General features: G+C 45.5%; 1 protein-coding gene across 3 annotated transcripts in view; it reads left to right on the plus strand.

The window, feature by feature from the left end:
• Positions 1 to 17,110, plus strand: part of ZBTB47 (zinc finger and BTB domain containing 47) — a 48,970-nt gene that overhangs the window by 23,560 nt on the left and 8,300 nt on the right. For 2 of the 3 annotated variants that reach the window (XR_014503661.1, XM_083406323.1), the window contains exons 2-5: positions 8,892 to 10,322; positions 12,437 to 12,584; positions 14,034 to 14,149; positions 15,917 to 16,061. Coding sequence is in view for 1 of the 3 variants with exons in the window: in XM_083406323.1 (XP_083262449.1) it covers positions 8,892 to 10,322; positions 12,437 to 12,584; positions 14,034 to 14,149; positions 15,917 to 16,061 (1,840 nt within the window). In the remaining 2 variants the exon portion in view is untranslated. Of the gene's footprint in view, positions 1 to 8,891; positions 10,323 to 12,436; positions 12,585 to 14,033; positions 14,150 to 15,916; positions 16,351 to 16,546; positions 16,881 to 17,110 lie in introns of those variants that run through there. The other variant, XR_014503662.1, reaches the window with a different exon arrangement.

The following is a 17,110-nucleotide window of genomic DNA, read 5'->3' on the forward strand; positions in this document are numbered from 1 at the left end:
TATGTGGGGGGGACGGGGACTGAATCCCTCGTGCAAAATACTGTCAGTCTGCAGGCGACCAATGACGCCTCGGCCTCTTTCTCCAGCTGCCTCCCCCTACCTGTCTGCAATCGAAACCCTAGAGTGCGTTTTTCTTTTGAGCAGATTTACGGCTCTGCATCAAAGAACTTTTTCATCCCGGAACGGCTGCTCTCTACCAGTTGCAACCAAGAGCTTCTTCAATGTGACTTTAAAGTTTTGGAGGTGATGCTTCGCCCCTGGCAATAATTTATTATTATTTTTAAAGCCCACTGGAGTGTGTGCCTTAACTCATCCTAATGAGGTCTCTTAATGAAGCAAACGAGTTGCTGTTTTTAATGGGCTGTAATTACCTTGGAGAAGGTGTGCAAGGATCTTCTGAGTGATAGCTGACAGGATCCCCCTGTGTGACGGTCAGTGGTGTGGCTGTGTGTGTGTTGTTGCTTTTTGCTAACTTCAGGTGTGATTCTCGCTCCCCTTGCCTCCCCCCTGGGAAATCTGGGTCCATTCAAGATAAGGGTGGGGACCTTGCAAACAGCAGACCTAATTTGGCTTACCCCCCAATTTATTTATTTACTGCATTTCTCTACAGTTTCCAAGACTCTCTGCAAGAGGTGATGTGGTTTAAGCTAATAATAATAATAATAATTTATTTATACCCCACCCATCTGGCTGGGTTTCCTCAGCCACCCTGGGCGGCTTCCAGCAAAATATTAAAATACAGTAATTCATCAAATATTAAAAGCTTCCCTAAACAGGGCTGCCTTCAGATGTATTCTCAAAGTCAGATAGTTGTTTATTTCTTTGACATCTGATGGGAGGGCATTGTATAGGGTGGGGGCCACCACTGAGAAGGCCCTCTGCCTGGTTCCCTGTAACTTCACTTCTCGAAGGGAGGGAACTGCCAGAAGGCCCTCAGAGCTGGATCTCAGTGTCCGGGCTGAACGATGGGTGTGGAGACGCTCCTTCAGGTATACTAGTCAGAGTCAGAGTCCTGTCTAGTCAAATTGCGTGGGATCAATTCCAATCTGTTACCTCCGAGGATGTGGACAGGCTGCTTGGACGAGTGAAACCAACCACCTGTCTCCTTGATCCTTGCCCATCCTGGCTTATAAAAGCTAGCTGGGAAGGGCTGGGCGATGGGCTTCGTGGGGTGGTGAATGCTTCCCTCCGTGAGGGAGTCTTCCCAGACCCGCTGAAAGAGGCGGTTATTAAACCGCTTCTTAAAAAACCATCTTTAGATGCGGCCACGATGGCCAACTATCGCCCAGTCTCAAATCTTCCATTCTTGGGCAAGGTGATTGAGCGAGTGGTGGCTGAACAACTCCAGGCACGCCTGGAAGAAGCGGACCATTTGGATCCCTTCCAGTCGGGATTCAGGCCTCATCACGGGACTGAAACTGCCTTGGTCGCACTGGTTGATGATCTCCGGCGGGCTAGGGACAAAGGTGAGAGCTGTTTCCTAGTTCTGCTGGATCTCTCAGCGGCGTTTGATACCATCGACCATAACATCCTTCTGGACCGTCTTGAGGGGCTGGGAGCTGGGGGTACTGTCATACAGTGGTTCCGCTCCTTCCTCCTGGGCCGTGTTCAGAAAGTTGTGGTGGGGGATGAGTGCTCAGACCCCTGGGCTCTCACTTGTGGGGTGCCTCAGGGTTCTGTCCTCTCCCCCATGCTTTTTAACATCTATATGCAGCCGCTGGGAGAGATCATCAGGAGGTTTGGGCTGGGTGCTCATCAGTATGCGGATGATACCCAGCTCTACCTCTCTTTCAAATCAGAACCAGTGAAGGCGGTGACGGTCCTGTGTGAGTGTCTGGAGGCGGTTGGAGGATGGATGGCGGCAAACAGATTGAGATTGAATCCTGACAAGACAGAAGTACTGTTTCTGGGGGACAGGAGGCGGGCAGGTGTGGAGGATTCCCTGGTCCTGAATGGGGTAACTGTGCCCCTGAAGGACCAGGTGCGCAGCCTGGGAGTCATTTTGGACTCACAGCTGTCCATGGAGGCACAGGTTAAATCCGTGCCCAGGGCAGCTGTGTACCAGCTCCATCTGGTACGTAGGCTGAGACCCTATCTGCCCACGGACTGCCTTGCCAGAGTGGTGCATGCTCTGGTTATCTCCCGCTTGGACTACTGCAATGCGCTCTACGTTGGGCTACCTTTGAAGGTGACCCGGAAACTACAACTAATCCAGAATGCAGCGGCCAGACTGGTGACTGGGAGCAGCTGCCGAGACCATATAACACCGGTCTTGAAAGACCTACATTGGCTCCCAGTACGTTTCCGAGCACAATTCAAAGTGTTGGTGCTGACCTTTAAAGCCCTAAACGGCCTCGGTCCAGTATACCTGAAGGAGCGTCTCCACCCCCATCGCTCTACCCGGACACTGAGGTCCAGCACCGAGGGCCTTCTGGCGGTTCCCTCACTGCGAGAAGCCAAGTTACAGGGAACCAGGCAGAGGGCCTTCTCGGTAGTGGCGCCCTCCCTGTGGAACGCCCTCCCACCAGATGTCAAAGAGAACAACAACTACCAGACTTTTAGAAGACATCTGAAGGCAGCCCTGTTTAGGGAAGCTTTTAATGTTTGATGTATCACAGTATTTTAATATTCTTTTGGAAGCCGCCCAGAGTGGCTGGGGAAACCCAGCCAGATGGGCGGGGTATAAATAATAAATTATTATTATTATTATTATTATTATTATTATACTGGGTCGAGGCCGTTTAGGGTTTTAAAGGTCAGCATCAACACATTGAATTGTGCCTGGAAACGTACTGGGAGCCAATGTAGGTCTTTCAAGACAAGTGTTATGTGGTCTTAGCGGCCTCTCCCAGTCACCAAATATATGGTGTGTTCACAGCTGTGGTCATTGTGGCTAGTACCCATTGATAGCGTGGTATAGTGGACTACAGTGTCAGGCTGGGACCCGGGAGACCAGGGTTCAAACCCCCACAAAGCACCCTGGGTGACCTTTGACCAGTCACGATATCTCAGCCTCACCCACCTCGCAGGGTCGTTGTGAAGATGAAATGGAGTGGACAGGGTAGAAGGGTGTTCACCACTTTGAGCTGAGTGGTTTGTGGGGACCTGTACCTGTCAGGAGGCAAGAAAACGGAGGAAGGGGAAGCTTCAGAGCTGGAGGAAGAGGCCGGCCAGGCAAGTGAATGGCCAGGGGCTCCCCCTCCCTCCCCTGTACCACTGTCCCCCAGAACCAGGAGGGGATTGAAGAGGGGTGAGCAGAGGATGTTTCCATGCAGGCGTAGTCTCCGGCTGCAAGTATGCAGCCTGTTGGTGGAAGGTACATGAACTGGTGGAGTGATCCCCTGCTGCTGCAATTTCTCCAGACCTGGGAATAGCTGCCTAGACCTTAGATTGGTGGGGTTAGTGAGGAAATGTCCATAGAACAGGTACGGCCAAACTTTGCCCTCCAGATGTTTTGGGACTACAATTACCATCATCCCTGACCGCTGGTCCTGTTAGCTAGGGATCATGGGAGTTGTAGTCCCCAAACATCTGAAAGGCAAAGTTTGGCCATGCCTGCCATAGAACTACTTGATAATGATTTATAGATGGCAAAAGAGAAGGATACAAACAGCTAGTAAGTGTGTTAAAAAACAATGGTATACAACACAGATGGGAGTTCCCTGAGGGGATCTCCTTTTTCTATAAAGAAAAAAGATTTAGAATTACTGAGACCCAAGAAGTAAGGAAGTTTCTGCGTAGATACGAGAAAGAGCTTGGGAAAGCGGAGGTGAGATATGGAGGAAGAAACGAAGACCCAGAGGAGAGAAGAAGGAAAAAGGAAAAAGGAAAAGAACAGGAAGACAAAAGAAGGGAGGAAGAAGAAGAGGAAGAGGCGGAAGAAGAGGGAGTAGCGGAAGAAGAAGAAGAGGAAGAGGAACCAGAAAACAAAGCCACTCGAATTTAAATTATTGGTTATTTGTAGTTTGAAAAGTAAATATAATAATGAATCTGAAAATTTTGTCTTGGAATGTGAATGGACTGAATGAAAAAACCAAAAGGAATAAAATCGTGAATGTTTTGAAAAGAAAGAACCTTGATCTGATATGTATACAGGAGACACACATGACTAAAAAGCATAAACATATCCTCATAAATAAAAAATTAGGCGTTGAGTTTGTAAACTCCATTGCCGAAAAAAAAAGAGGGGTAGTGACATATGTCAAAGAAAAATGGGAACCCAAGTTAATTTGCAAAGATGATGAAGGAAGGATTTTGGGGGTTCAAATTAACCTTCAAGGTGAAAAACTCAACGTGATAAACATATATGCCCCGAACCTGAATAAATTGGAGTTCTTTAAGAAACTGGAAGAAATACTATTGGAGTTAGAGTGTAACAAGACGATATTACTGGGTGATTTTAATGGAGTACCGGCACCAGAAATAGATAGACAATCAGAAAAGAAAAAAGGTAATCAAGGGAAGCTGCCAAGATCCTTCAACAACTTAGAGGAAAATTTAGATCTAGTAGACATTTGGAGATATAAACATCCAATTGAGAAGCAATTCACCTTCTTCTCAGAGCCACATAAGAGCTGGGGCAGAATTGATCAAATCTGGATCTCAAGAGAACTCACATTAAGAACACCTAAGTGTGAAATCCAACCTAGAACTCTATCCGATCATAACTCAATAGTCTTCGAAATAAAAGGTATATCTCAAGACGGGTTTAGATGGAGAATGAATGAACATTTACTAGAGAGTGAAGACGTTATTGCAAAGACCAAAGCCACTCTAAAAGACTACTTTAGTCTGAATCTCAATAAAGAATCAAGTATAGATGTAGTCTGGGACGCCAGCAAGGCAGTGTTAAGAGGTTTTTTTATCCAGCAAAATAGCTATAAGAAGAAAGTAAGAGAACAAAAGAAAGAGGAAGTCCTTAGCCAGCTAAGAGAATGTGAGAAAAAATTAGTAACAAACCCGAAAGACGAACTAAATATACAAACAATAAAAATGTTACAAACACAATATTCAATTTTAACAAGTCAAGAAATTGAATGGAAAATTAAGCTGATGAAACAAAAATATTTTGAATCGGCTAATAAAACGGGTAAATTATTAGCTTGGCAACTGCGAAAAAGGCAAAAACAAAATGTAATAAATAGGATAAGAATAGAGGAACAACTGATAGAAGACCCAAAAGAAATAAAGGAAAATTTTCTTAAATTTTATGAGAACTTGTACAAAAAGGAAGACGAAGAGACAACCCGGATAGAAGAATATTTTGAAAACTACAGTGGGAAGACCATAACAGAGGAAGAAAGATCTCAACTAAATAAACCTATAAATGCAGAAGAGATCCAGGATACGATAAGGAAGATGAAATTAGGGAAAGCCCCAGGACCAGACGGACTGCCAGCCAAATATTATAAAATATTAGAAAATCAACTAACGCCAGTGTTATGTGATCTTATGAATAACATACTAAGAGGAGGTAAGATACCAGAAACGTGGAAAGAGGCCCATATTACGATGATCCCTAAACCGGACACGGACAAATTAAATATCAAAAACTATAGGCCTATATCATTATTAAATAACGACTATAAAATTTTTGCAGAAGTGATGGCAAATAGACTGAAAAAGTGCTTAGTAAATCTAATACATAAAGACCAAGCAGGATTCCTCCCAAACAGGTTTCTCAAAGATAATGTGAGGCATATCATAAACATCATAGAATATTTGGAGTGTAAGAATGAGGTACCTGCGGCGCTGATTTTCATAGACGCAGAGAAGGCGTTCGATAATGTCTCATGGTTGTTCTTGTTAAAAAGCATGGAGAAAGCAGGGATAGAGGGCGAATTTATGGAAGGGATAAAATCGATTTATTCAAACCAATCGGCCAAACTGATTATAAATAACAATTTAACAAATTCATTTAAAATTGAAAAAGGAACAAGACAGGGATGCCCTCTATCCCCGCTTTTATTCATTATGGGATTGGAGGTAATAACGAATAAGATTAGAGCAACATCAGAGATTAGAGGGATCAAAATAGGAATGAAAGAATACAAACTAAAAGCATATGCAGATGATATGGTACTATCTCTGGAAGAACCACAGAAGAGTGTTAGTAAGGCCTTGGAGCTATTAGAAGAATATGGCAAGTTGTCCGGTTTCAAGTTAAATAAATTAAAGACAAAAATGTTGACTAAAAATTTGGAAAAAGACGAAAGAGAAAAACTGGAGACACAGAACGGAATTAAGGTGGCTAAAAAAATAAAATATTTAGGAATTTGGCTAACAACAAAAAATATAAATCTAATTCAAGATAATTATCTCACAACATGGAAAGAGATCAAAAAAGATCTAGATATGTGGAACAGAGTAAAACTTTCATGGATGGGAAGGATGGCGGCCATAAAAATGAACATACTCCCAAGAATGATATTTTTGTTCCAAAACATCCCTGTGATTAGAGGCTCCTCAATGTTTAAAGATTGGCAAAGAACTCTTTCGAAATTTATATGGAATGGGAAGAGACCGAGAATTAAATTCAAATTACTAACAGATCGGAAAGAAAGAGGGGGATTCTCGGTTCCTAACCTGAAGTTATATTTTGAGGCCTCCTGTCTCTGTTGGATCAGAGATTGGATAAGATTGGAAGATACGGACCTGCTAGACTTGGAAGGCTTCAACAACAGGTTCGGTTGGCATGCCTATTTATGGCTAGATAAAGAAAAGGTACATAAAGGTTTTTCAAACCATATTATTAGAGGGCCACTATATGAAGTCTGGGAGAGAAATAAAAAACTTCTGGAATGGAAAACACCCTGGTGGTTATCCCCAATTGATATTCTAACAATCAAAAAAGTAAACATGGAAGGAGAAAGACTGACATATGAAGACCTACTGATAAGATCAGAGAGTGGATGGAAATTGAGGACATATGAGGAGTTAAAAGACAAGTTAACAGGCTGGCTGCAATTCCATCAAATAAATGCGGTTTGGAAGGAAGATAAAAAAGTAGGGATAAATGAGAAAAAATCTAAATTTCAGAAAGAAATAATTGAAGGCAAATCCAAGTTATTATCTAAAATGTATAACATATTATTAGATTGGGAAACTAAAGATGAAGAAATTAAGGAGGTCATGACAAAATGGGCAATGGACCTCGGACATAATATAGAATATGAAAAGTGGTCGAATTTATGGATTAGTGGAATGAAATTCACGGCATGTGTTTTACTTAGAGAAAATTTGGAAAAGATGATGTATAGGTGGTACATCACACCGGCAAAACTAGGGAAAATATACAAAACAGGAAACAAGGCTTGCTGGAAGTGTAAAATTAAAGAAGGTAATTTCTACCATATGTGGTGGACCTGTGAAACAATGAAGAAATTTTGGGAACTTATATATAATGAGTTAAAGAAAATACTTAGATACACCTTTCCTAAAAAGCCAGAGGCCTTCTTACTAGGAATAATTGGGGACGAAATAAAAAAAGAAGATAAGACGTTTTTCCAATATGCTACGGCTGCTGCTAGAATATTAATTGCACAAAATTGGAAGAGCCCAAACATCCCAACGATCAGAGATTGGCAAGCAAAATTATATGAGTATGTTGAGTCAGCAAAAATGACACAAAAAATTAGAAACCAAAAAAATACAAAGTTTGTTAACGATTGGAAAAAATTTATGGTATACATTGAAGGTAACTACAGAGACTTAAAAACCATAGCAGGTTTGATATAAGTCCTACGACGCGCAAACCAGTAATAATTAATAGCTGCAGAAAAGAAAGAACTTCTTATTAAGAAACCCGAAAACGGGAGGGTAGGAGGTCAAGGGAGGTGTAGGGAAAAGGTTTAAATATTTAAAAATATAATGCTTTAAGGAAAAGGACAAAAATGGTAATGAATGTCATTCCTGCGTTATGTATGGATATTGTTTATTAATCTGTTGATTAGTTTTGTTTTTTCTTTTTCTTTTTGATCTTTTTCTTTTTTTTTTCTTTCTTAAGAGAAACTCAATAAAAAGAATTTAAAAAAAAAAAAAAAAAGATAATGATTTATAGATGGTATTTAACTCCGAGCAGAGTTGCTAAGATGTATAAGACGGAATCAGATAAGTGCTGGAGATGTAATGAGACTGAGGGTACGTTTTTTCATATGTGGTGGACCTAAAAGAGTATTGGGAAATAATTTATAATGAATTGAAAAAAATGTTTTAAAGCACCTTTCCAAAAAACAAACAAATACCCAACGTCCTTTTTGTTGGAGATAATCAGATGGGAATTCCCAGGTGTCAAAAAAGGTTATTTATGTATGCCACTACGGCAGCCCGTGTTTCGTTAGCCCAAAAATGGAAAACGAGCGAGGTGGAATATGTGCAGCTTGCAGATCTAACTTATAGAATAAGAGAACAAGAAGAACATAGGTTTGAAGAAGATTGGGAAATGTTTATTGAATATATGGGGAATAATTGTGTACACTTGCTGGCAACATTAAGATAAATTCGACAGTGTAAATAAGTTTTGATGGAAGTAACAATGGAATACTGAATGGTTTAGTGTGCAGGGATTTATGCTATGCAAAATGAACCATGGAAAGAGAAGAAGGGAAGTCATTGATATTTTAAGGTTGTCTGAATGAATATTCTAAATTGTAAAAGAGAAAATTTAATAAAAATTAGAGAGAGAGAGAGAGAGAGAGAGAGAGAGGAAATGTCCGTTTGCCCTAATAAGCAAGCCTGCTCCATTCCTGGTTGTATTTCAGATATCTTGGTGGGGACGTAAGGATGGGAGCCACCTGAGCTATCTTGGGCTCCATCTGTTCCAAGGGGAAGGAGAAGGTGGAGTCCCACCACCACTTGGCTCTTCTTAACCTTCCTCTCATTTCTTCCCACAGCTGATAGTCGAAAAGACAACTGACTACCCGGCCGCCGAATACTCTTTGGTGGAGGATGTAGCCCTCCACTTCACGTGTTTGATGGACAGACTGAATGAGCAGCGCCTCTTTCAACCGGACCTGTGCGACGTGGACATCGTCCTGCTGCAGCAGAGGAACGTCTTCCCGGCCCACAAGGGAGTCCTCGCCGCCTACAGCCACTTCTTCCACTCCCTCTTCACCCAGAACAAGCAGTTGCAGAGGGTGGAGCTCTCCTTGGAGGCCTTGACCTCCCAGGGCCTCCAGCAGATCCTCAACTTCATCTACACCTCGAAGCTCCTGGTCAATGCCTGCAACGTGCAGGACGTTCTGAACGCGGCCGCCGTCCTGCAGATGAGCGACATTGCGTCCTCCTGCCAGGAGCTGATCAGCACCAGGTCTCTCGGCCTAGCGATGGCCAGCAACATGGCACTGCCTCCAGACAGCTGTGGCAAAGGCGTCCCGTCCCAGTACTACTGCAACATCAAGCAGGAGATGGACCCGGCGCCGCACCCCAAGATCTACGCCCGGGAAGGGAACGACCCCTACTCGGTGCGGGTTGAGGACGGCGCGGCGTGCGGGGGCAACCAGAACCTCCCCGCCGTGGCTGGCAAGAAGTATTACAAGGAGGAGAAAGATGGCGGCCCGCCCATCTGCAAGGTGGAGGGCGAAGAGCCCGACGTGGCCCTGGGCAGCCAAAGCTCTTACAACCGGGGAGAGCAGATCATCGTGGAGGTCAACCTCAACAATCAAACCCTCAACGTCTCGAAAGGGACGGAGGGGAAGTCTCCGGCCGCCGACCAGACGGCCGGCATCGCGGCGGTGATTGGGCGGCCCGAAGGGGAAGGGCATGGCGTGGACGAGGATGGCGAGGAGGAAGAGAACGGGGAAGGAGAGGAGGAAGAGGATGACGGCGAGGTGGGGGAGGAGGAGGAAGAGGAGGAGCACAGCGAGGAGGAAGAGCTGGAGGAGACCACTGAGGAGGAGGATGATGAGGAGGAGGAAGACGGCGAGGAGGTGGCGGACATCAAGAGGGAGAGGTCTGGGCTGCCCCACAAGGCCAGCAGGCCCTCCAAGGCCGCCCAGGCCGCTGTGTCCACCAGGTCCCAGGAGGCGGTTGCCGTGGCGATGGAAGACGAGGAGGTGGAGGAAGCGGAGGAGGAAGGGGAGGACCAGAGAGGCAGGAAGAGGAAGAAGGAGCCGGACGGGGTGGGCCAGAAGGTGAAGCTGGAGGAGAAGCAGCACTACCCCTGCAAGAAGTGCCCCCGGGTTTTCAACAACCGCTGGTACCTGGAGAAGCACATGAACGTCACCCACAGCCGCATGCAGATCTGCGACAAGTGTGGCAAGCGGTTCCTGCTGGAGAGCGAGCTGCTGTTGCACCACCAGACGGACTGCGAGAAGAACATCCAGGTGAGGAGGGAGCCCACTGCCCCTCGAGCTGCTACATTGCAGCCACGCCGCCCTTTGGCGCTTTGGCGCATGGGGCGCCCTCTGTGAAACTAGAACGGACAGGAGTCGTGACGTAGGATGCTGCCTTATGCTGAGACAGACCCACTGACTGGCCTCAGCCATCCTGGGTTTCAGGCAGGGGAATCTCCCATCCCTGGAGAGACTAATAATAATAATAATAATAATAATAATAATTATTTATACATACATACATACATACCCCGCCCACCTGACTGAGTCGCCCCAGCCACTCCGGGCAGCTTCCAATGCCTATAAAAACATACTAAGACATCAAGCATCAATAGTAACAATCTGATCCAATATATTACAATAAATCACAATAACTTTAAAACGAACAAGTTATATCAAATGAAGTAATATTCAATAATCCATTAAAATCTAATAGTAAACAGTAAAATCGTCAGCAAATGATAATTAAGCAGTTTACATAAACGGCTTTAAACAGTTAAAGAATTACCACGGGTGGCGCTGTAGGTTAAACCACAGAGCCTAGGACTTGCCGATCAGAAGGTCGGCGGTTCAAATCCGCACGACGGGGTGAGCTCCTGTTGCTCGGTCCCTGCTCCTGCCAGCCTAGCAGTTTGAAAGCAGGTCAAAGTGCAAGTAGATAAATAGGTACCGCTCCGGCGGGAAGGTAAACGGCGTTTCCGTGCACTGCTCTGGTTCGCCAGAAGCGGCTTCGTCATGCTGGCCACATGACCCGGAAGCTGTACGCCAGCTCCCTCGGCCAGTAAAGCGAGATGAGCGCCGCAGCCCCAAAGTCGTCTGCGACTGGACCTAATGATCAGGGGTCCCTTTACCTTTACCTATGCCTATCGCACTTTTAAACTTAAAATCCATTATTGTATATTGTTTTAAATGTTTGTTTTGCTATTGGGATTGTAGCTCCATTTGTGTTTCTCAAGCTGTTCTCTGACCGTAATAAAGTTCAAATCAAACAGTTTGTTGTTGACAAAGGACAGCTGGACATATAAAGGGTCCCATTACCTTCAGTAGCTTAGGGCCTCATCAAACCTAAATCCTGCCTTGTAGGTGTTCCTCATGGTCCCTTCAAACTCTACGAATTGCACAGTTTTTTCGCTAGGCTCAGGTCCTCCGGACTCTCCCCATCCCCTTTGCTCTACCTCTCTTTCAAATCAGAACCAGTGAAGGCAGTGAAGGTCCTGTGTGAGTGCCTGGAGGCGGTTGGAGGATGGATGGTGGCTAACAGATTGAGGCTGAATCCTGACAAGACAGAAGGACTGTTTTGGGGGGACAAGAGGCGGACAGGTGTGGAGGACTCCCTTGTCCTGAATGGGGTAACTGTTCCCCTGAAGGACCAGGTGCACAGCCTGGGAGTCAGTCTAGACTCACAGCTGTCCATGGAGACGCAGGTCAATTCTGTGTCCAGGGCAGCTGTTTACCAGCTCCATCTGGTACGTGGCTGAGACCCTCCCTGTCCACAGACTGTCTCGCCAGAGTGGTGCATGCTCTAGTTATCTCTCGCTTGGATTACTGCAATGCGCTCTATGTGGGGCTACCTTTGAAGGTGACCCAGAAACTACAACGAATGCGGCAGCTAGACTGATGACTGGGAGCGGCCACCGAGACCACATAACACCGGTCTTGAAAGACCTACATTGGCTCCCAGTACGTTTCCGAGCACAATTCAAAGTGTTGGTGCTGACCTTTAAAGCCCTAAATGGCCTCAGCCCAGTATACCTGAAGGAAAGTCTCCACCTCCATCGTTCTGCATGGACACTGAGGTCCAGCGCCGAGGGCCTTCTGGCGGTTCCCTCACTGCGAGAAGCCAAGTTACAGGGAACCAGGCAGAGGGCCTTCTCGGTAGTGGCACGCGCCCTGTGGAATGCCCTCCCTCCAGATGTCAAAGAGAAGAACAACTACCAGACTTTTAGAAGACATCTGAAGGCAGCCCTGTTTAGGGAAGCTTTTAATGTTTAACAGACCACTGTATTTTAATACTTTGTTGGAAGCCGCCCAGAGTGGCTGGGGAAGCCCAGCCAGATGGGCAGGGTATAAATAATAAATTATTATTATAATATTATCATTTGCAGTGCATCACTTGTGGGAAAGCCTTCAAGAAGCTGTGGTCTCTCCATGAGCACAACAAGATCGTCCACGGCTACGCGGAGAAGAAGTTCTCATGCGAGATTTGCGAGAAGAAGTTCTACACGATGGCGCATGTCCGGAAGCACATGGTCGGTGAGTGGGGCCGGGGAGGGGGCCCCGTGCGCAGCAGTAGGTTTGCCACCCCCTGAGGAGCATCCAGCACCAGGCAGCGTTTCAGCGCTGTGCAAGATGGCTCACCTCCCTGGGCGCAAATCAGGGTGCTAGGCTTTGCCCCACGAAACCTTGCAAGCCTGGCTTCATCTTACATTCTAACTATTTCACGTAACCCCTTTTCAAGTGTTTGCTTTTATCAGTGCCTTTAAAAGAACGGTTCAGTCCAGACCAGCGGTTCTCAACCTGTGGGGCCCCAGATGTTGTTGGACTACAACTCCCATCATCCCTGAGCTCTGGCCTTGCTAGCTAGGAGGGATGGGAGTTGTAGTCCAACAACATCTGGGGACCCACAGGTTGAGGAAGGCTGGTCCAGATACACACACCGGTGGCCTACAGATGTTTTTGGACTGCAACTCCCATCATCCCTAGCTAGCGAGACCAGTGGTCAGGGATGATGGGAGTTGTAGTCTGAAAACAGATGGAAACCAAAGGTTGGGAAAAACTGGTTTGGATTACCTTTGGCGAAACACTTTAGGGGTCTTTTGTGAGTTGCACAGTCGGAATTGCACCATGCCACTCTTGCTGAGCTGTACCACTCCAGATTGCAGAAAGGCGAGAGAGAGGCCACACTTTACTTGTCTAGCCACCATATTTACTCGAATCTAATACTCACCATTTTTGGCCAAATTACGTTGCGAAAATTTAGGCGCATATTAGATTCAGTGGGACAATTACATTCACCGGTGAATACTTTTTTTGGTTTCCAGGTTCTGAAAATGGAGGTGTACGTTAGATTCGATGGTGTATTAGACTCTAGTAAATACGGTTTCCCCTACAGATAGAAAGCTACTTCTAGCCTAATTTTTTTACTGTATTATGGCCAGTATTGTTTTCCTTTGCAGTCCTTGCTGTATTTTCAGTCATGGATCCTGTATTGCTTGTGACATTGTTAAAACCATTTTTTTTTTAAAAAAACCCAAACACATTTTCTTTAAGAGTCAGGAAGAACATTTCTAGTTCCAAGTGTCTAATAAGATCTGGGACTACGCATTATAATTTTGCTTCACCAAAGAAAAATATCTAAACATTTCTAACACGGGGTTTCCCGAACTTGGGTCTCCAACTGCTTTTGGACTACAACTCCCATCATCCCTATCTAGCAGAGCCAGTGGTCAAGGCTGATGGGAACTGTAGTCCAAAAAGTTTGGGAAACATTGTACATTCTCCTCCCTGATCTGCTAATTTTCTAAGTGCAGGTTTTGGAGGCCGTTCCGATTTTGCGGCTGCTCAGCAGCTTGCACGACCGGACACTGCCAGCTCTTCGTTCCGGCAGGAGCTGAAGCCGTACGATTTTGCTGTCCGTGTGTTTTGGCTCATTCCTAACCGTACAGATTTCCCTGGTAACCACGATTCTCCCTTGCTTTGCAGCCCACACCAAGGACATGCCGTTCACCTGTGAAACGTGTGGGAAGTCGTTCAAGCGAAGTATGTCTTTGAAGGTCCACTCTCTGCAGCACTCGGGGGAGAAGCCTTTCAAATGTGAGGTGAGAACCAGGTTCAGCCTGTCTTCTCGTCTTCTGCTTTCCAGTCTGCAGCGTGAACTTGGTCTGATGGTTCTGTATTCAAGTCCTCTTCTTCTGCAGCCCATAGCCATCCTGCTTCCACGCAGAAAGGTTGAGTGTTTGAAACTCCATGCGTGAATCTGGGCTGGCTGCATTTTCTTAGTCCAGGCTTCCTCAACCTTGGCCCTCCCGATGTTTTTGGCCTACAACTCCCATGATCCCTAGCTAGCAGGAACAGTGGTCAGGGATGATGGGAATTGTAGTCTCAAAACATCTGGGGGGTTGCAGTTGAGGAAGCCTGCTCCAGATGCTTCGAGACTACAATTCCCATCTGAGGAATTCCCACTGAAGTCCAGCACCGAGGGTTTTCTGGCGGTTCCCTCACTGCGAGAAGCCAAGTTACAGGGAACCAGGCAGAGGACCTTCTCGGTGGTGGCACCCGCCCTGTGGAACACCCTCCCACCAGATGTCAAAGAGAACAACAACTACCAGACTTTTAGAAGACATCTGAAGGCAGCCCTGTTTAAGGAAGCTTTTAATGTTTGACGCACTACTGTATTTTAATATTTTGCTGGAAGCCACCCAGAGTGGCTGGGGAAGCCCAGCCAGATGGCCAGGGTATAAATAATAAATTATTATAATTATATATTATTGTTATTGGGGAAGCCTGGAGTAACACTTGTTCTGTTTTGGTTTATAAAAGTGCAGGATGTTTTCACTTCCTGGTAATTGCAGTTTTATTGCAACATAGCTCATTATTTGAAGTGGACTTTCTAAACACAGTTAAAAAAACATACTGTTATGCACAGTGTTACTTTTAAAGTATATATTTACATTAAGGGAGCTGGGCATGTTTAGCCTGGAGAAGAGGAGGTTAAGGGGTGATATGATAGCCATGTTCAAATATATAAAAGGATGTCACATAGAGGAGGGAGAAAGGTTGTTTTCTGCTGCTCCAGAGAAGCGGACACGGAGCAATGGATCCAAACTACAAGAAAGAAGATTCCACCTAAACATGAGGAAGAACTTCCTGACAGTAAGAGCTGTTCGACAGTGGAATTTGCTGCCAAGGAGTGTGGTGGAGTCTCCTTCTTTGGAGGTCTTTAAGCAGAGGCTTGACAACCATATGGGACGCAGGTGGCGCTGTGGGTTAAACCACAGAGCATAGGACTTGCCGATCAGAAGGTCAGCGGTTCAAATCCCCGCAACCTAGCACTTCAAAAGCACGTCAAAGTGCAAGTAGATAAATAGGTACCACTCTGGCGGGAAGGTAAACGACATTTCCGTGTGCTGCTCTGGTTCGCCAGAAGCGGCTTAGTCATGCTGGCCACATGACCCGGAAGCTGTACGCCGGCTCCCTCGGCCAGTAAAGCGAGATGAGCACCGCAACCCCAGAGCCGGCCACGACTGGACCTAATGGTCAGGGGTCCCTTTACCTTTACCTGACAACCATATGTCAGGAGTGCTCTGATGGTGTTTCCTGCTTGTCAGGGGGTTGGACTCGATGGCCCTTGTGGTCTCTTCCAACTCTATGATTCTATGATTCTATGGCAGGTTGAGGAACCCTACCTCGCAGGGTTGTTTTGTGGGTAAAATGCCGTGGGAATTTGAGCCCCTGGGAGGAAAGGCAGGATATAAATAAAACTGCTGAATGAAATGGACCTTTTGGTTTAATACAACAGAGATCTTTCCTTCATGCAAACTTCCTGCTTTTCCTTATTCCATACCTCCATTCTCTCCCTTGTCCAGAATTGCAATGAGAGATTCCAGTATAAGTACCAACTCCGTTCTCACATGAGCATCCACATCGGTCACAAGCAATTCATGTGCCAGTGGTGCGGGAAGGACTTCAACATGAAGCAGTACTTTGACGAGCACATGAAAACACACACAGGTAAGGGATCCATGACTCGGGGTGGACAAACCAGCCAAGTTTCTGTTTCTTGCCTTCCAGCCCCATTTCCACTGCTGCACACAGTACTGACTGACCAGTGCCTGTAACGTCACGAACCTACCTCTTCTGTCCTGTCCCATATTCCAAAGCGGTTTCACAAAACTTCTCTTTAAAATTCTGAATCCTTTCTTGTTCCAACAGGTTTGGGGGAAATCGGCTGCTTTTAATTAAAGGGCTGTTGCTGTGCTGCTTTTATTACAATTATTTTCAACAGATTTTATATACGCATGTACAGTGGTACCTCGGGTTACATACGCTTCAGGTTACACACTCTGCTAAACCAGAAATAGTGCTTCAGGTTAAGAACTTTGCTTCAGGATAAGAACAGAAATCAGGCTCTGGCGACACGGCGGCAGCGGGAGGCCCCATTAGCTAAAGTGGTGCTTCAGGTTAAGAACAGTTTCAGGTTAAGTACGGACCTCCAGAACGAATTAAGTACTTAACCTGAGGTACCACTGTAGTTTTAATTCTATCCATGTTTGGCAGTTCTTATTTTTATTTCTAAGATGCCTTAAGTCTCCTGTCGGGAAAATGTGGTAGGTAAATAGATATATCGTCATTATCACTATTTGTACGCTGCCTCAAAGAAAGAAATAGGCTCAAAGAAGCTTGCAACAGTGAGAACAATACATAAGCAACCATTATAATTTCAAAACAGCAACCATAACAAAACCTCAACAATAAACCACGACTGAATTCTAGAAAGCTGGAGGCCTTGTGGGTAGGTGGGTCCTGTCTCTCAGAATCATCCCCACAACAAACCTGTGAGGCAGATTATTCTGAGAAGCGGTGAATGGCCCAAAATCACCCAGTAAGTGTCAAGGGCATGTGGGGATTCGAACCCTGGTCTCTCAGCTCATTTTGCATTTTTCTTTTTCTTTTATTTTATTTTTAAATTAAATTTTCCAACATACATTTATAGTATCCAATCTAAATTTATCACATATTTTCTCTTTTAGACTTCCTTCAACCTCTCTGACAATCATCCA

Source organism: Podarcis tiliguerta (genome assembly GCF_965153285.1).
Source record: "Podarcis tiliguerta genome assembly, chromosome: 12".
Classification (NCBI taxonomy): Eukaryota; Metazoa; Chordata; class Lepidosauria; order Squamata; family Lacertidae; genus Podarcis; species Podarcis tiliguerta.